Here is a 19,353-nt window from a genome sequence, read left to right as displayed (position 1 = left end):
GTGTCTACATTTACTCTTTCCTTTTACTGAAAAGGAAGATACCCTGTTGTGTATTCTGCTCAACACCTTTCCAGCTGCTCTCAAATTATTACCTTTTAGTTTGCTTTATGAATAATGTACTACAGGTTCCCTGTGTACGAGCAAAGTTACCTATAGCATGTCAGAGCAAGTGAACATGACTTCTTCTATGTACCTACTTGTCTCTGCATGCAGATATATATAAAAAAAACTTCAGTGCTTTTATATATATATGTGAAAACACGCATATTTAGAGCAATGAGCACAGGCTTAAAGATGCAATATCCTGAAGCTGTAAAAGAAAATGGCAAAAAAAATAATAATCCATCATCTGTTCCTAATCAACTTCATCTTCTTGTGTGGTAAAACCTGTGTGGCAACAGACTGTTGTGTATGGGTAAAATAAGGCAGAGCTCCTCTTCCCCAGCCCCAAACTGACTCGTACATCTCGTGTGTTACATGGAATTTGTGAGCAAGAGGTGCAGTCCTCACCCATATATCCTTTAGAGCCTTCCCTTCAGCTAGTCAGTGGGCTCCTGCCAACGAAGGTAGAAAGCTGCCTTCAGAGTGATGTGTCCTGCTAGTCCTGCTCAGCCACCCCAGCAGGAAACTTCAAAGGCTTCCATGTTGCGGCTGGCATGTCGCTGCTGTTATTCATGGATGCTGGAGATTAAAAATCAGTCTCTTTGAAAAATCAAATATGTTTTTTTCATGGTTATTAATCTGGGATTTTAATTCTTTGATTGTCTTTCTTACTAACTAAAGCTACGTGCCCAGAGACTTGACTTCCCTCAGTATGCAATCACACGTTTGTTTTTTTTTCTGGAAGAAAGCCTTCATGTGAGCAAAACTTGTCCCCAGTACTCTGAAGCATGGGGTTTTGGTGATGCTTTCAAAAGTCTCACACGCTGGCCTCCTGACTGACTGCAATGGCATGCCTAGAGGCAAACTTTTAGACGAACTGTGATGCCTTTGAACCCCCTGCTACAGATCCCTTTGAAAATTCAGGCTGTGGTACAAGAGCAACAAGGTGTAAGTCAGGAATAGGAGAGAGCCATTAGCAGACATTTTTTGTTCAAGTGCTGTGTGAATGCTAGAGAGGGCATGTAGCGATCCCTTCGTCCCTAACCTCACTTTGAACTCTGAGTGGTTACAGCATTCGATCATTTGAGTGAAATTCAAGGTAAAATGCCATTTTCTCTCTGGTCGCAAGGGATACTGCAGCTGCTTACAGTTCTTTACTGATATATATGTGCATATATATATATTTAAATTTAATTTGTCAACATTTTTTCTTTTCTGGTTTTTGCTGCCTGTTGCTAGAGACATGTGGAATGTTAATTGTACTGTATATGGGTCTCTCCCCACCCCGCCCTTGTGTCTTTTCCTCTCCCCTTTCCTTTCTTTGTTCCTTTTGTCTCTCACAGCAGTCTGAACAGCGTTAACAGTAGTGATTCCCGGTCCAGTGGCTCGCACTCGCACTCACCTAGTTCACACTATCGCTATCGCAGCTCCAATCTGCCTCAGCAGGCACCCATGAGGCTGTCCAGTGTGTCCTCCCATGATTCTGGATTCATGTCCCAGGATGCTTTCCAGTCCAAATCGCCATCCCCCATGCCACCAGAAGCACCTAACCAGGTACGTGCAAGCATGAGAATAAAAACCTGAGCGTGAGCTGGACTCTGTAACTTGGCTCACTTTTCACAAAAAGGATCTGGTGTGGTTTTGGGGTACCATGGAGTCAGGTTAAACACTGAGGGTCAGGTTTGTCTCACTGCACTTCATCCATCTAAAAGTTGGGCCTCTAGCTGGAGTGATTTATCCTGCTTTTGCAGTTAGTGCTGAAGAAAGGGATGAGTTGCTCTTGGGAGATTTGGTTTTCATTCAGGCCCTGGAGGGAGCCTAGATGCCTAACTTTCAGATACATACAGACAAGAAAGAGCAAGAAGTCCCACCTTACAGGAGGGAATAATACTGACTTTACCCACTGAGGTGACCAGTTAAAATCCTGCACAGATTGCAAGTTGTTAATATCTGGTGGCTGTTTGCTGTTTAATGGACAAATACCAGTGCCAGAACAGCCTTCTGACAACCTTAGTACTGATATTGGTGGCTTCAGCATCAGAGAGACGACTTTTATTCCTCCCCTGCAAAGGGCCTGGGATACTCAAAGTACTATTAGCAGTGTCATATGAGATATTTTTTTTTCAGTTTTTATGACATCCCTTTCTGTGGATAGGCTTGCTCTTTTTGACTCTCAATTGAGCACTTTGCAGAAGTAAGGTTTCTGCATGAAAATGAAAGGTATTTTTAATTCTTTATGGAATTCATAAGAAATGAGTGTTTGTGTAGTCATATACGATAATGTCCTGAACCTAGTCAGACTAAGAGGATTTCACTATAAATATAAGCAAAATTTTTCCAGAGCATTTTTTGGTCTGCAGAAGGAAGTTGCTGCTCTATCTGTTTATGGCATCATTCCTATGAAAACTAGCTGGCCACCTGCAGGCAGAGGTTTGCGTGCCTCCATGGCATGTATCTTCCAGCACCTGAATTCTCTTTTCTGTTTTGGGTTTTTTTTTAACAAATCACCTGGCACTGCAATATTTTTTAAACAAGGCTGAACTGCTGTCTCACATTCTAAATCCCATCATAAATCTTAGTTGCAAACTGAAGAGGACCTAATATCCTGTTGTTGAGTATCACTCATTTTTAATACACTCTGAGGTCACTGGGGAAGATTGTCCTTTAGTTTAGTAAATGCCATTGCACTCCTTTTCACGTGTTGGGGAGTAGATGGTTTCGTAGGCAGTGATAACATTAATCCTCACAGTCACCAAGCAGCCAACAATTTCAGTGTTAGCGGTTACCAAGTGTCACCTGCACACTTAAGCTCCTCCTAGACCACCTTTGACAGCACACAGACCCTTACTTTTTGCAGAACGTTGAGTAAGTAGCACCCTTACTGAAATTTTTAGGGTATCATCCGAAACAGCACTTGTTCATTTAGGCTTGGAACATGTTCTCAAGGGAAGCTCAACAGGTTTTTTTTAACATATTTACCTCTTTCATTTTAATAGAAATGCTTTGTTTTCAAATGAATACATCTTCTGCACTGTCCCAAGTCTGGACACATCAGCATTTTTTTATAGATGACATCCTGAAGAACTTTGTGCACACTAATAAAACGAATGTTTTGTTTAGATTGGCTATGGCTAACCTAAGTGAAATGCAAAAAAGTAAATGAGCAATAATAAAGTAAACTGGAATAGTAACAAGGTAAGGAAGTTGACTTTTAAGATATGTCCATCAGTTATACATGCTAGCATCATCTTTGGTTTTCATTGTATCCACTGCACCTGCATAAAAGGGCGGTAACCTACATGATGATGCTGTTTGCAGATGAGGATGTAACTTTGCAATTGCCCTCAGCATGGAAAAAACCCAACACCTCTCTTTTCAACTTCCCCTGTTAAGCAGGGGAAGGAACTTAGGCTGGTATCAGCTGGCAGAACATCCTGAAAGTTGCTGGGAGTCATGCTGATTTACGCACCAGCTAAGTTCATATGCTTTCACTTCATTTTAGAAACTGTCCATAAAGTTGCAAACTGATCCAAGCATCACTTGAGCTATTCATGAGCTGTAGAAGGCTGCAGCAGTGTGGCGTTGACTTGACAAGTGTAGTGTGTTGGTATAACAAATAGGTATGTGCTCTGTATGTCTCTAGTTCTGTATACCTTTACGCAGAGGAGAAGGTAACAGATCATTGCCTGGCCGCTTCACCTTTGCTTAAGTGTGTCGCTTTGTATGTTCAGCACTAAGTAAAATGTGTGTGTTGTGCTGACAGATAATTGTGATCGTGAGCTTACCGAGAAGCTGTTCAATTTACAGCGTTATTTCATGTTGTGTGTCTCTAACCAACTGACAGATCCTCCTTGTGGTATTCTGCTTTTGAGGCTCAGTGGTGGGTGGGGAGGAGCAGTGGTATCCGCTGCTGCCTGGTTCTGAAACACTGATGTCATTGTTTCTAATCGTGACACTGAGAAAGCAAAAAAGCAAGCTCTGGAATCAACAAAGGAAATTAAAAGCTATATATCTTGCGCAGGTGGACACTTTGCTGATGTTTGCTAGCTACGTGCTGTGGCATCTACTGGCAGCAGCAGTTCTGAAGGCAACAAAGCCCATTTTCCTTTGGTTCCAATCTAATGGATTTAACAAAAAAAATAAAAAGTAGAAGGGGGCCACATAAAATTCCCATATTAGGGGAATGAGACTACATGAGCTTTGTGAAGCTTTTATGCTCTCACCTACCTTTTAGACAAGCAAGTGTCACTGAAAATGAAACTGAATTTCTTCAGAAACACAGATGGGGGGAAGAGGGAATCTCAGACAAGACTTAAGTAGAGATTTAAACAAGATACAGACTATACCAGAGGAGAGATGAGTGGCAAAATGAAGACTGCTTTTCAGCCTAGAGTTGCTGAGTAGTAAGTCTTTACAGTTATCACACTCTGCATAGAAGATAGGAAAAAGAGCAATTATAAAACCAGGCTCTGTCCTTGCACCGGTTTAGTACAATCTCTTTTCTGCAGTGTTGCTGTTAACATCACTGGGAGTAAAAGTGTTAGCCTGTGTCAGATAACTGTACATGTGTCGTGGTTTAACCCCAGCCAGCGACTAAGCCCCACGCAGCCGCTCACTCACTCCCCACCGTGGGATGGGGGAGAGAATCAGAAGGGTAAAAGTGAGAAAACTCGTGGGTTGAGGTAAAAACAGTTTAATAGGGAAAGCAAAAGCCGCGCATGCAAGGAAAGCAAAACAAGGAATTAGTTCACTGGTTCCCATGGGCAGGCGGGTGTTCAGCCATCTTCCAGGAAAGCAGGGCTCCATCACACATTAATGGTTACTTGGGATGGGTTGCAAACACCATCACTTCAGGGCTCCATCACACATTAATGGTGACTTGGGATGGGTTGCAAACACCATCACTTCAAACGTCCCTTCCTTCTTCTTCTTCCCCCAGCTCTATGTGCTGAGCATGATGTCCTATGGTGTGGGATATCCCTGGGGTCCGCTGGGGTCAGCTGTCCCAGCCATGTCCCTTCCCAGCTTCTTGTGCCTCCACAGCCTCCTCACTGGTGGGGTGGGATGAGCAGCAGAAGAGGCCTTTGACTCTGTGTAAGTGCTGCTCAGCAGTAAGGGAAACATCCCTGGGTTATCACCACTGTTTCCAGCACAAATCCAAACCACAGCCCCATACTGGCTACTATGAAGAAAATTAACTCTACTCCAGCCAAAACCAGCACAACTTGTGGAAAGGTCACTGAAAAAAGCTTTAATTAAGCAAGTGCATTTGAGTGTAGCTGAACAGCTGAAAAGCATCGCAGGTCTTTTTCTGGAGTGGAACAGTTTCTCTAAATGCCAGATTTGAGGTCAGCCCCGGCCAGCGTTGCCCAAGGCATGTCCTGGCACCATGTAGAGCCCTTCTGGCAGACCTGCTGCTGGGAGCACAGAGCAGCTCCTGGATGGACATCCAACACGGCTGATGCTGTTAAACCTACACATTGCCCTATGCAGTAGGACAAAGGCCCGTGACAAAGTAGTGTGGTAGTAATACAGTTATGTGTGATTTAGGGGGATGATAATAGAAGGATCCACTGGACAGGACTGAACATGCACATGGGAAGTGATGATATAGTTGGGTTTTAGGGGTTGCTTGTGACTTGGTGGGGATGAAAGCAAGGAGAGAAAGCGAGAGAAGCAGATGAAGGAAAAAAACTTTATGTGCATCAAACAGCAGAGGACTAAGTCTTTATTGTTAGATTATTCTGGAAATTGCTTTCCCTAAATATTGAAGTAGAGGGAAACTAGATGTGAACTTGCTTCCACGTGTACAAATAAGCAAGCTGGAAAGATTCTGCTTTTGAGGAGACTCCATTGCTTGAAATAGCTTGAAGTTAGAACAGGGGAAATACAGTTAAAACTCTTCAGTCTTCCATGTAAATTAAGAAGTGCTCCTAAAGCAGACTTTTAAAAAAACCCCAACAAACAACTGAAATGTATCTGTTAGTTATCAACATGTGGTTTTCTCCTAAATTCCTTTTCAAATTAGGTTTCTCTAGGGTTTGTCCCTGACTAGAAAAAGGGCCTCAGTAGAGACATGTTCCTGGAAGTGAGACAAATTGAGGAGATGACCTGGGGTTGCTATCCAAACCTTTTTGAAAGGTAACTGAGGAGTCTTCCACTGACTGCAGAGGGACCTTGGACCAAGGTCTTCATTAGGATTTGGCCTCCTGGCAAAACCTGGTCTGGTAGCTGAGGAAGGGAAGGGGTTAAGAAAGCAATAGTATATTTGAATGGAAAACATAGGAAACAAGGGATGCAAGTAACCCAAGATAACTGCGGTCCTCTTATAGGTTAGTAGGACAGCAGATGGAAAATATAATCATACGGTCCAGTAGCCCAAAATATAGCTTTTTTTTTTTTTATATCTATGCTGGAATTCATCCATACCACACCAAGCAGTGGGACACTATCCAAGAACAAGCCGTGGCACAGTGTCTGAGAGACCAGATACCGAGCCGCATACGTATAATGTACATTTGAGGAACTGGTTGTTACTGTGCAGAGCACAGTTTTAGCTTTCTGCTGATACTGTTAACTTCAAGCTTTTTCTCAGAAGAGATGGTTTGAGAGCGGAGCAGAACCACCATTATCACAGCTGTGGAAAAAAAGAATAATCTCCTGGGGTTAAAATAGTTAAAATGAAAGAACTCATTTTAAAAATGATTCAAACTAAACACTCATTTTAAAAAGGAATGGACTAAAATAAGTTGAAAAAATTCCGTAGTTAAATTTCTCACTCCACAGGGTGTGGAGTAGAAATTGCTCTGCCTGGTGTTTGCCTGTGCGTGTGCTCCCAGGAGTGCTGTGCGGGCGGGTGTGCATCTAGAACAAGCACTCCAAAGTTTGGAGACTTTTTGCCCAAGCAGTAAGCATGCAGTTTCTGTTTTCAGCCCCTCGTATACTTTCTGCAAAGAAGTGAAGGGTGGTCTGTGCTTCCCACACCCGAGTCCAACCCTGTGTCTGCAGTCTGATCCGGGCAGCCTTTGACCTGCTGTCGCTTGTGTTTTCTTTACACTTTTCCTTCAGGATTTCAGTATTCTTCTGCCTCCCTCCCCATCATCTTCTCTTTTTTAGCAAGACCAGAGGGTCCCCTTCCCGGTGCCACGCGAGATTCTCAAGACGAGGAGACTCAGTTTCTCTACCACCACCTCTTGCATTCCCTTCAACTACCAAGGTGTTTTCACCATGGCATCTTTGTTCATCCTTTGCCTAGCTTTGCCTGCTGAAAGTGGCCACACTGAGTTAATGGGAGAATCCTTTCTTTCATCTTTTTTTCACCTTGGAGTCACTTTATTGCAAAAATAAGTTCACCACTTCCAGTCTTTTTTCCCTGTGTGCCAAGTAAATTGAACAATTCTTTGCATCTTCAGAATTCGCTTTTTTTTCCTTTTCCCATCTAGTTGCTACATGCAGCTTTGTTGCTAATAAACCTCACTTATGACCCATTTCTACCATCACTTGACATAATCTTGTGAAGTTTCTGGCTTGTAAACGGGAGTAGTCATTCAGGTGTAAACTCCAAATTCTCACTTGTCATCATTTGGGCATCTGCAGAAAATAAGGTGATGTGATACCAGATTTGGAACTCAGACCCTTCAGTGTCTGTCCTGCCACATGCAGAGTATGCAGACCCAGGAGGGTCTTTCAGGCCGTAAGCATGAGGTTTCAGAAAGCATTTTCTGAAATTACATTTTTCTCTCTTCCCCCCACCCCCAACCCCCCCCACCAGCCAAAGTGCCACACACTAGTCTGAGTGTTCTTATGGGGCTTCTCAAACAGTTTATTTTGCTGAACTACCTGGAATGTCAAGCAGAACTTGGAGCTTTAAAAGCTAATTTTCTATAATGTGTTTTTCTCTAAGGAGTGAAAAAATAGGCTCATCTCCGTTTTGCATACTGTAGTTATGTCTGATGGCAGAGTCAACTGCAGCTCGTGTTTGTCAGTATTCTTACTTTTAGAGGTTTTTCTCTTGTAAAAGGAGTTGCATTAAATCAAGAATGTGACAAGTTCCACAAAACATCAAGGCACTGCATCATCACGTACCCCACTGCATACTTTCCAGTTCTCTCCTTAATAGCTACATGTCATTCGTTGTAGTTTCTTCTGATCTTATGTTCACCTCAACTCTTACTGCACTTTGAATACGAGTCGTGTTAGCTGAGCTTACTTGTACCCAAAACACATTTGACGTGTCACCTGCAAATCTGACCTCATGTCAGCATAAGATGGGATGTGCATTATTTCTATAAAATAATCCACCACATTGCATGCTTTTTAAACATTTTTTAACAGCCTTTTCAAAGTTTCACTTAAATCCAGAGTTTGCTGATAAGCTCAAGATGCTGTATTGGCTTCTCAACAGCCCCGGTAGTCTTCACCAAAATCCTTATGGTGATGGTGTCCCATCTCAGGAGATCGACATCTCCTTTTACCTAGGCAATTAACAGTACATTCCTTATACATAGCTTCCAGCGAGCAGCGAGACAACTGCTCTGTGTTAGCAGTAATTACTCCTCTAGAGTGTCTCTTATCCAGCTGTCTTTATTGGAAACTCACCCTAAGATCTCATCTAAGGTTGGCTGATGAAATTTTATTTCAGATGAGATTTCTCTTCCTCTTCAAAATGTCATTCCTTGAAATCTGAGGCTTTGCTACACAAACTTGATACAAGAGCACATTTGCTCTGCTGTCATAAAATAAAATGCCAGGGATATCCTTAGATAGACTTGCTTCACAGGTCTTGGACTACCAAAGGATGAATTAGTCTTGCTAGTGTTGAATTTCCTGACAGCGAATAGAGCTCAGTACTGCCCTGACAACTTTGCTGGTGCTTGCCACCATTTCCAAGCACTGGGTTGGACCTGCATGCACACCCCTGCTGAGGGGGGTGCCCCTTTCAAGGGGGAGATATATAAGAGCATTGTAGTTGGTAAAATGGTCCACGTGGTTATTCACCTTGGTCTGCCTGTAGGTGAATTAGATGCTGCTGTAGAGGTCTTACAGCAGTAAATGTACGTAAAGGCGTGCACTGAAAATTGGAAGAGAAGTTCCTAGCTAGGAGCAAAATGTTCGAGGCGTTGGATGGACACCCCATGTCCTGCATTTTCCTTCGCTCTCCATCCGAGCCCCTGATATTTTCTCTCTCTGCTGTTAAGGGAAAGCGGGTGGCAAGCACATGCCACCATTTACGCACTCAGCAGAGTACATGTACCCTCATATTGGCTGCTGGGCAGAAAAGTTTGAGTCAGAGTGGTTTTGGCGTATGCATACTACCCGCAGAGGCACATGCATACAGGCAATGCGCTTTGGAAACCTCCAGTTTTGGTAAGTATCACTTCTTTCTCTGTTCCATAATATTTGAACTCAGATGAGCTTTTCACAAGCACTTTTGCAGATCAGAATATCCGAGAACTTGTGAATGTAAGTGACGTTTGCTGCTCCATGTTTTAAAGCTAAACTTTGTTTAGTTAGTCTTTGAAGTACTGATGATCTGCTTTTCTGTATAAATCAGTCGTCTCAGTATATTGCATGTTTGGACCGTAGGTGCCCTCAGCTCCCTCAGCTTCTTGTTCTGAGACAGCTAACAGAATTGAGATGCTGAAATTGCAATGAGGAGTTGAGATCACTGCCTCGATTCCCTCATTCTCAAGCAGCGTGGCAAGTTCTCGCATTAAGCAAATGGCTTGTTTTGTTTCTCATAGATTTCCTGAACATTAGCAATGGTTTTGAGCAGTTTCTAATTGATTTTTAAAACCCTAACACTTTGCTTCTCTCATCCTTCCCTCTCTCCTGTGTGTGTCTCTGTGTATGTGCTTTTTGTCCCTTTTTTTTTGTGTGGTTTTTTTATTTTTTTGGTGGCTTGTGTATCCTTTCCTTGCGTTGCGGTGCTGTTTTACGCTGCAGAATTCGTCCAGCTCTGCCTCTTCAGAAGCCTCTGAAACCTGCCAGTCAGTGAGCGAGTGCAGTTCCCCCACCTCAGTCAGCTCAGGCTCCACCATGGGGGCTTGGGCCTCCACAGATAAGGTGAAAAACTTCATCTCAAAGACATACAAACCTACTAGCTTGTTATCCAAACCCAGCAACATTTGGACAAAAAAAAAAACCCAGACCCGTGCATGGGACACAGCCAGGATTCCTCTCTGTGAAGATGAGAATAGGAACTGTCGCACGCTCCCTTAGAAATGAATCTGGATAAACCACAGCGACACTTGCCTTTAAACTAGCTGCTAGGGGGAAGCTACAAACTGGGCATTGTGCAGGGGTAATTTTCTAAGAAAAGCTCATTGTCCACCTTTTCTGCTGGAAGAGGTTGTGGAATGCTGCCCAAACCCAGCTGGTTGCCTAACGAAGAGCATCTTGCCCAGGTTGTGCTGTTTGTGGCTTCTCCCCTCTCTCCCATAAGGTAGCACACATTACGCTGAGCAATTGGGCTTTGGTTTTGACCAAAACAAAAAGGAAACCAAAACACACATGGGTGGACTAAATTACGGGCGATACACCCTGAATCGGGGGAGGAAGCGGTAGCGGTCTCCATTCTCATCTGGTAAATCCTTGCTGTTGGTTTTTTCTTTTATTTTTTCTTCCATATCATCACACGGCCAGAACACGTCATTTTTGAAGGCTGTATGCTTTTCCTCTCTGTCCAGCTACATAGAATAAACACCACCAATGCAAATGCCTCCAGTATTGGCAATGTTTTGTTTCTATGTCCGCAGTCTGCAAGTTACCTAAATTGCAAAGGCTTTTTCACAGTGTGCCGCTTTCATGGACAGAAGGCAAAGCTGCTCAGCCTGGAGACAATGACTGCTAGATTGATGTCTGAAATTTGTTATGCCAAATAACAATTTTCAAGCAATCTCACTCCTGAACCAAGCATTGTATCAATTTTCTGTTGTTTATTTGCAGCAAAGCTAAGATTTTTCTTTCTTTTGTTTTAAGATACAGAAGTTTTCTCCCTAGAGCATCAGTCGCAGTATATTTTCATATTCATTCTGTTTATATTAATTTCTCTGTTTTTGTTTGTTTATTTGTTTCGTTTCCAGTTGTCTAATGGGTTTTATCACTGTAGTTTATCAAGTGACCCATCCGTAGCTTCAGTTGGTGCAGGTCCTTTCCCTCATTTCCCGCCTGTCTCCCGCGCGTGGACTCGGGCTCCCTCAGCCCTCCTTCCAGACTACGTTCATTATTACACCATTGGGCCAGGCATGTTACCATCATCTAAGATCCCTAGCTGGAAGGTTTGTGTTCCTTTTGTTGTGGCAGTCCTCACCTCCTCATACCAACAGTGTTGCACACGGCAGTTGTTGCTACCTTTCGATCCGTGTAATTACTCGTTGATTTGCTCTGTTTAATATCACTCTGAATAGGCACCGCATGGTGATAATCAGAGAGCTAAAATCCTGTAGTGGACATTTCTGAATGACCTTGTCTATTCTGGCACTGCCTAAAATGTGTTAAAGCTGACAACACCTAGGTAGGAAGGCATAGTTTAACTCCGGAACGTTGGTGAAAGCACTCCGGGCTCTATTCAGCGAGAAAAGAGCTTGTTCAGCACCGGCAAAGTGCTCACTGGAGCAGGGAAGTGCAGGCTTGGCATCCAGTTGGCTTAGCAAAACCATACATTGAAGGACACGATGTTCTCCCCACAGCGGCTGTGCTCGGCCCCCACCTTGGCCGTAGGCAGGCATGCTCTGGTAGATCTAGCTGGAGTGGTTTCAGAAGGCGCCCGTCACCGGGTGAACCTACGTGGTGACTGAAGCTGTCCTAGCTTTACTGCCACGACTGAAAGTGCTCACCCGGCTTGTTTTGCTCTCTTGGGTGAGACCCAAAAAAGTCCGAGTGCAGTAACTTCTCTCAGTTTCTCCAGCTGGATCTGCAGGGATCTTCCTTGGCATCGAAACGTCTCTGCTCTGTCAGAGCCTGGGCTCTCATCCCTGCCAGGTGATTTCCCTGGGAGATTCTGCCCCCGGTCTCTTGTCTGTTGCCCTGAGTCTTCACAAGGCTATCAGGTCTTAGGTGCCCATGGATGGTTATATGATACTGCATATGCACCACGGGACCTTCTTCTACGTGTAAATTGAGATGCCTTCTTACAGATCCCCCAGATCTCTCTCTCCAGCAGCTGGAGGCTGTTGAGGCATACGCACAGGGTGGCCACAGTGGTCCTGGGGCTGCAGGGTCATTAGTTGCATCTATGCTAGAAGCACTTTGCCAAGATATTTCACAGCAAATCGCTTACAGCAGAGACACAGCTGTTACGGCAAAGCAGAATTTCATATATGTTAATAAACCCAAAATACCTGTCTGCACAAGGGGCTTCTGTCAGTACAGCTGCCTCGCGCTCCTCGTGCCTTGGACTGAGACACGTCAGTAAAAATCTCGAGTGTGATCTTAGCCCGTCATTAATGATTTATCAGGCGGCTCTGCGGGGGCTGCCCAGCGGCCAGCTGCTGCCAGCGGTGGGGGGTGGCCCATTCTCATGCACAAGCTGTTTCTTCTGGTTTTATGTTTTAAAGCACCCCTTGTGTTGGCAAGGGAAAACTCTCTTAGGATTGGGCTCACCCCTGCAGCAGCTCACATTTGGGGAGCTGCTGCTTAGCAGTGGTTCTGTGTCCCAGCACAGGTCACGGATCAATCCCGCTCTTCATGTGCAACGTGTGGTTTCTGGACACCCTCAGGACTTTGCTTAATAGAGCCCCGAGTGAATATAGCCCTCGTGGCCTGAGGAATTTCTGTTTCAAATTTGGCACCAGTAATTCAGAGTGAAGTTAGTCTTTCTTCAGTACAGATCATTATTACAAACTAGATTTCAGCTAGTAAGTAAACTGAGAGGTTACTCAGAGTAACTTACTTGCTCCTCTAATGCGTATCAAAAATCTGTTCAAGCCTAATTTTTCAGAACTGAAGACACGCGTAACAGCACGTAATACTAGAACTTGCTAAAATCTAGAACAGTTACATCGCTGATTGGACATTTATGTGTATTTTTTGCTGTGTGCCAGTGAGTTTTGCATTTGAATTTCTGAAAACATAGGCTTTAACATAATGGAATTTCAGTTAGAGAAAACTATAGTATTAAACTGTTAAATATCTTCACATAAGAACATTTAGGTAGAATAGGAACTCTAGATTCCCTTTAATAAAGGAGATATAGGTTTTATAAGTGAAGATTTTTAATATCCTCAAAATTAATTTATTTCTGGCCTTATTCAGAAAGGCAGATACAGTCTGATACATAATCTGTTGCATTAAAATTGCCTTTTTGCATAATTTTACTTGTGATTAAAGCACAATTACTGATGAAAGCTATCACTAACAAGCGCATTTCCTTAGGATTGGGCCAAACCAGGCCCATACGATCAACCAATGGTGAACACATTGCAACGTCGCAAAGAAAAACGCGAGCCAGATCTCAATGGAGGAGCTCAGAGTGGACCACCCGTGCCCCCGGAGGAGGCCCAGAGACCTCGGAGCATGACGGTGTCGGCTGCCACAAGGGTGAAGCTCTAATTTCGAATGCGCTATTTCATGCAAAGGAAGTGGATGCGCTAGCTCCTGCCAGTACTTTTTTGCCATGCTTCATGTTGGCATGTGTTTGTCCGACAAGCAGGAGAGGTGTGGTCAGTGAAAGAGACGTGAGCATGAGAGAACGTGCCATTGGCTATTGGCATTTGTAGAGCTATGGCATCCTAAGAAGCCTCTGTTTCTTGGAAGCCCTAGTAAATGGTTGGACGCGGTCCTGTTGGGTTGCGATGGTGACAAGCTCTGCTTGGAAGCAGAGACAGCTAAAAATCGGTGAGGATTGATTAACCTTTCTGGATGTAATGAGCCTCCTTTCTGTGTGTAACCAGCAGGGTGAGGAGATGGAGGCCTGCGAGGAGCTGGCGCTTGCCCTGACGAGAGGGCTACAGCTGGACACCCAGAGGAGCAGCCGGGATTCCTTGCAGTGCTCCAGTGGCTACAGCACCCAGACAACAACTCCGTGCTGTTCAGAGGACACGATCCCGTCTCAAGGTACCCACCCAAGAGATGCTCTCTTTCAGAGCATTCCCAGCCTGGCCATCATACACTCACCCCGTGGTGCCAAGGAGCTGGATTCTGGCAGCTATCGCTCACTGGCTTTGTAGGCAGCTAGGGAGAAAGGGGTGAACATTGCTGTTGTGAAGTTTTTTCCAACTTGGAATGCAGCCTGGATTTATTCACTAAATAGAAACCTGGATTGCTGCATAGTGTACTGAACGTTCGTATTTTCTTGGGCATTACGAGAATGAGTTTTAGCTTAGGGATATTACTATTTTAAAGAAGGTGATGGAATTGTATTTCATGGGTTAAATGAAATTACACTGCTGTTGCATGTACACTTCCTGGGGTAGGAGTGTCCTTTCTGAGCTATTGTCATAGCAAATAGACACTCATGAGCTTTACTTTCTCATTCCGTCAGTATACTGAATCTGCTCTTGGTTTCCCTTTGTAACCTTTTATTTCTTACCTAAGCAGAAATTTTGTAACTGGAAAAAAGAATCCAGTGGAGACCTTCGCTTGGGCGTACCTGGGAAGCTGCAATCAGGTGTTGGGTTCTGTACCCTGTTTCAGAGCCCGAGAGGGGCTGAGTTTGGTGTTCGCAGTTCAGCAAGCCCCTCGTTTGCTCAGCTGAGGTCGGTTGTGCTGTGCAGTCGCAGGAGGCAGTGGGGCTCCTGGAGGGCCTCGCTTGGCTCAGCAGTTACGTGGAAAGGAAGGAACCCCATCCAGTTATTAAAGCTGAGGCTGTTTTCTGAGCTGACAGCTGGGATTTACTTTGCAAAATAAGTAAATTTGCTGCTGAAATCAGTGGTACACAGTCCCCTGAGCCCCACATTGCCTAAAGTACGCTTTTTAGTCACTGGCTGTTTCAAGTATTTGTATCTACAAGCGGTAGCATATGGCTTGGAGGATGCTGGTTTTGGTATCTTAATGTTGGCAGCAAACACTGAGTCTTCGTTACTTAATTAGTTCTTTTCAGAGAAGGTACTGAGTGTGTACAGTTCTCTTTCACAAGAGATGTGGGCACCCTGCAGCTTTAGGGTCGGTCTGCTGCGGGTGCCTTCAGCCCTGCAGTCTGAGAATCTTGGTCACGGTATCTCAGGCTTCCTTCCTCCTAAAGGGGAAACCTATCATAATTCCTATTGACCGCCAGGCTTTTTTGGTTATTTATGCTTTTTCAGTTACACACACTTTAGACTTACTGACGTGACTCAGCTGTCTTCTCCAGCTTGTTCCTAACTCTGTCCTTTGGCATCAGTTTCAGATTATGATTATTTCTCTGTGAGTGGTGACCAGGAGGCAGAACAACAAGAGTTTGACAAATCTTCCACCATCCCAAGAAACAGCGACATTAGCCAGTCCTATCGCAGAATGTTTCAAACCAAGCGTCCTGCTTCCACCGCAGGTCTGCCAACCACGCTCGGACCGGTCATAGTCACCCCCGGCGTCGCCACCATCAGACGGACCCCTTCCACCAAGCCTTCAGTCAGACGCGGTACCATAGGGGGAGGTCCGATCCCCATCAAGACGCCAGTGATTCCTGTCAAAACGCCGACTGTCCCCGATATCCCAGGGGGGCTGCCCGGCACCCTCGCTGGGACGGAAGAATGTCCCGAGCAAAGTCCCGAGTCTCCGGCAGCAGGAGATGGTGGGCAAGGCGTCACCAGCATGCCCTCGTCCTCATGGAGCGGACAAGCGTCTGTCAACCCTCCGCCGTCAAGCCAGAAACTGAGCGCTGCCGACGAGCAGAGGCAAGCGGTGCCCGAGAGCGAGGGGGAAGAAAGCGACCGGGATGGCGTCAGCCCCCTCGCGCCCGCGGGCCAGCCGGAGCTCGATCCCGGGGAGCTGAGTCCTGGGGATGTCCCGCAAGGCGAAGATATGCTGAATGCCATTCGGCGTGGCGTCAAACTGAAGAAGACGACCACGAATGATCGCTCAGCGCCTCGTATTTCCTAGGAGTGGAAAAGCTGCCAGAGTACTAGCCGCCGAGAAGGAACTGTGAGGAAACCAATTTGTCTCTATCCATTCCAATCTGTAATCAATGAATTTTTTTAAGATACTCGGTAACAGACAGTCTGAAAGTACTCTGAAAGAGAAGACAAGGTGAAAGAGCGTAGTAAGACATAATCTTCACTGGTGTTTTAATTTGTAAATATCAATGATTTTGTTTCTGCATTTTTTTTTGATCTAAGTTACACTTTTAATTTTTTCTGAAGGTGCCAAATCCCATTTACCTTTTTTATAACTCTCTTTGTAAAGTTTTAAATCATAGGAGAAATAAAAAAATGTCGAGTAGTTAACTTCAGCTAAGGGACTTAATGAAAATTTGGCTTTTTTGCAAGCTTTTGTAGAGCGCCTTGTAATAGCGAGGGTAAAAAACAAAACAAACCAATGGGACTGACTTTAAAGTTTAAGTCAAGCTGCAAGGAACAGATCCTCATTTAAGTATTAAAAAGTTTGAAAAGCAGGAATAAAAATTGACAATAAAAGCAATATATAATGCAAGGAAGAAACCTGCAGTTGGTAGAGCATTTGGGGGGTAGTGGGGGGAGGGAGATGCCATCAAACTAGCAGATGCTGTTGCACAAAAGTAGCCTAGTAGGATTAATTACTAGTAGCTTCATGGTAAATGCATCAGAATAAGCCATACTGGATTGCAGTGTTTTGTTTCTGTAGGGTGTTTTAAAGACTGGGTTTTTTCCACGTTTCTTTTTTTGACTGCACAGCACCAACTCTCAGTCACATGCATGCAGCCTTAACTGTGTAGGCTTGGTTCTTCCACCTCCACTTTTCGTTCCGCTCATCCTTTCACTGACAACAAACAAGGACGACAGGCTTAAGGCAGTTACAAATGTGAAAACATTTTTAAAACGCGAGCAGGGAGTTCTTAGATATTATCAAAAATGCCTTTTTCTGACTGTGCCCAGCAGGCTGGGCACCTGGGAAAGCCCAAATATTTTGAGAAAACACTTCACAATTTGACAGGTGTAACCAGCTTGTGATCTAATAAACTGCGAATGTTTCTTTCCAATACAGGGGCTTGTTTTTCTTAACTTCTTTTAAAGGGCAGTCGATTGGCTTTTCTTAAATACCGAGAGGAAAGGGGTGAAGGGTGGGGGGTGGGGAGAGATACTGGTTTTTTGATAATACTGGGAGTCCGACCACTATATTCTCTTTTTTTGTACTTTAAGTCATGTTTTTTGGAACGCTATTGATAGAACTATTAAGAGTTGGATTTTTTTCCTTAAAAGTAAGTTATTGCTGCAATACCCGTCTCCTAAAGCTGACAGAAATATGCAGGCCCCGGGGCACGGCCCGTGTTCCGCTCAGCCAGCCGGGAAGGATGCCGCCCGCAGCAGGCCCCCGCGCGGACGGACCCCGGGCACCGGGCAGCCGGGACTGCTGGAAAATGCGCCAAGGCACGCGTGCAAGGGGCCGGTTTCCACCACGCGCTCTGCAGATTTCTGTGGGCTCCGGGCTTGCCTACATAACCTTATGCTTTAATACATAACCGCGTTGGGTGTGAAACTTCTAGTACCTGTGTCGTCGCTGTGTTCTATATTAACATTTTACACTGCTGTGGTTGCTAACCTCTTTTTTTTTGGTTGGTTTTTTTGTTGTTTTTTTTTTTTTGTTATGGCTTAAAAGCAAAAAGCAGGAAAAAAAAAAAAAAAAAAAAAAAGGCATGATTCTTAGAAGATACTGAACCTTCCTTTCTTTGAAAAACAAGCTCCTTATTACCGACTATAATCAACAGTAGTGCCTGTGGTGTAGCCCACCAATCTTGACACAGTAGCTGATGCATTGTGCAAATGAGGCTTTGAGATGGTTTTTGCATAAACAAAAACTGCTAGGAGATAATCTCGATAGTTAAAAGTGTTATTTAAACCTTTGAAATAAATGGATGTAACTGTACCCGAGTACAGCTTTTCACTTGTTTAGTTCTTAAACGTTAGTATAATCAGTAAAATTTAATATAAAATGTTGCCAAATTCAATGTAGAAAGAATGTGACAAAACACTTTGGCTAGTTCTATTGTTTGTGTTTTTGCATATTGTAAAAGCAGTGTCACAGCTAAAAAATAAAATGTTTCTAATGGTAAATTATTGTGGTTTAGTTGCTAGTTTGTACTGAGAGTTGACCTCTCCCTGTGCAGTTTTTTGTTCTGAACTGGTATAAATAATTGCTGTAAGTGTGTCTCCCTTCTACATTGTAATGATCGCTTAAGCCTACGTTATAAATAAAGAACTGCTGGAAAACTTCTGTATTTCAGTTCTTAAAGACTTTCTGCTTCGAGAGCTCTGGACATCAGTGGCATCCCCCATCGGGAAGGTCACGCCGGTTCCGCCTGCGTTCCACTGCACGTAGCGGAACGTTCCTGGGGAACGGGGGGGGGGGGGGGGGGCATTGCTCCCACTTTTAGCCACCACCCAGTGGCCTCATTTATGTCCTTGCCGCTGCGAAACTCGTTTTTGTCCAGAGGTTTCCATTTGTCACGAAGGCGTTAGAGCAAAACTCAGGGTGGTTTGGCTGGAAATAATAACGTCCCGTCTCCCAGAGGCTGACCCGTTCGTCCCCGCCTCCCCCGGCCACCTCTCGCCTACCACTTGGCCAGGCGCTCTCCTTTCGGAGTTTATCCCCGCTGCTTCTACAGTGACTCCGATTCATTGCAGCTGCGCAGGCAAAACGTTTCTTTTTTGTTGTGGGCTGGGCGGGTTTTTTTTTGTTGTTGTTTTTAATGCTGTGACACAGGGTATCCACCATGTTGGGGAATGCCAGTCAGACCCGCTCAGGTGTTAGGAGGGACTTTTTGCTCTTTTCTAGCTATAAAAAAAAAAAAAGTGGTTGGTTGGGTGACTGGGAGGGAGGGCACAAAATCCCACATAATTAAAAAAAAAAATATTTTGGCATTTGCATAATTTCTGAGTAGAGTGACCAGTCAAGCGAAGCACAGGAACAGGGCCTGGGGAAAGGCGAGGCGTGGGAAGAGGGGACGGTTTTTGTAAGCTTGCATTTCTCTGAAGGGATGTCAAGACCCCTCCTCGGCACGCGCCCGCTGACTGCTCGGACTGGCTCTGCCCCGGGTGGCACGGAGCACCTGGCACCCACCGGCCCCCAGCCCAGGGGGGCTTGTGCTGGGCCAGGGGAGATGGCCACGCAGGCTGGGGGCAGGGGGGGGCAGGCGGGGCG

General features: G+C 44.7%; 1 protein-coding gene and 1 long non-coding RNA gene across 7 annotated transcripts in view; one reads left to right on the top strand and one right to left on the bottom strand.

Moving 5' to 3' along the window:
* Positions 1-16,133, top strand: part of MTSS1 (MTSS I-BAR domain containing 1) — a 126,319-nt gene extending 110,186 nt beyond the window's left edge. The window contains exons 10-15 of one of the 6 annotated variants that reach the window (XM_035903420.1): positions 1,446-1,656; positions 10,048-10,167; positions 11,187-11,381; positions 13,477-13,641; positions 13,995-14,157; positions 15,422-16,133. In XM_035903420.1, the coding sequence (XP_035759313.1) occupies positions 1,446-1,656; positions 10,048-10,167; positions 11,187-11,381; positions 13,477-13,641; positions 13,995-14,157; positions 15,422-16,119 (1,552 nt within the window). In that variant the 3' untranslated portion in view covers positions 16,120-16,133. The remainder of the gene's footprint in view (positions 1-1,445; positions 1,657-10,047; positions 10,168-11,186; positions 11,382-13,476; positions 13,642-13,994; positions 14,158-15,421) is intronic. The other 5 variants (XM_035903417.1, XM_035903416.1, XM_009647971.2 and 2 more) reach the window with 5 other exon arrangements.
* Positions 16,134-16,165: 32 nt separating this feature from the next.
* LOC118453278 overlaps positions 16,166-19,353 on the bottom strand; it is a 4,715-nt gene continuing 1,527 nt past the window's right edge. Inside the window, exon 3 of the long non-coding RNA XR_004843200.1 lies at positions 16,166-16,249. This is a non-coding gene — a long non-coding RNA (uncharacterized LOC118453278). The remainder of the gene's footprint in view (positions 16,250-19,353) is intronic.

This window comes from Egretta garzetta, unplaced genomic scaffold (assembly GCF_000687185.1).
Source record: "Egretta garzetta isolate BGI_Z169 unplaced genomic scaffold, ASM68718v1 scaffold50, whole genome shotgun sequence".
NCBI classification, from domain to species: domain Eukaryota; kingdom Metazoa; phylum Chordata; class Aves; order Pelecaniformes; family Ardeidae; genus Egretta; species Egretta garzetta.
The sequence above is the reverse complement of the archived record's forward strand: the minus strand, read 5'-3'. Positions and strand labels throughout refer to the sequence as shown.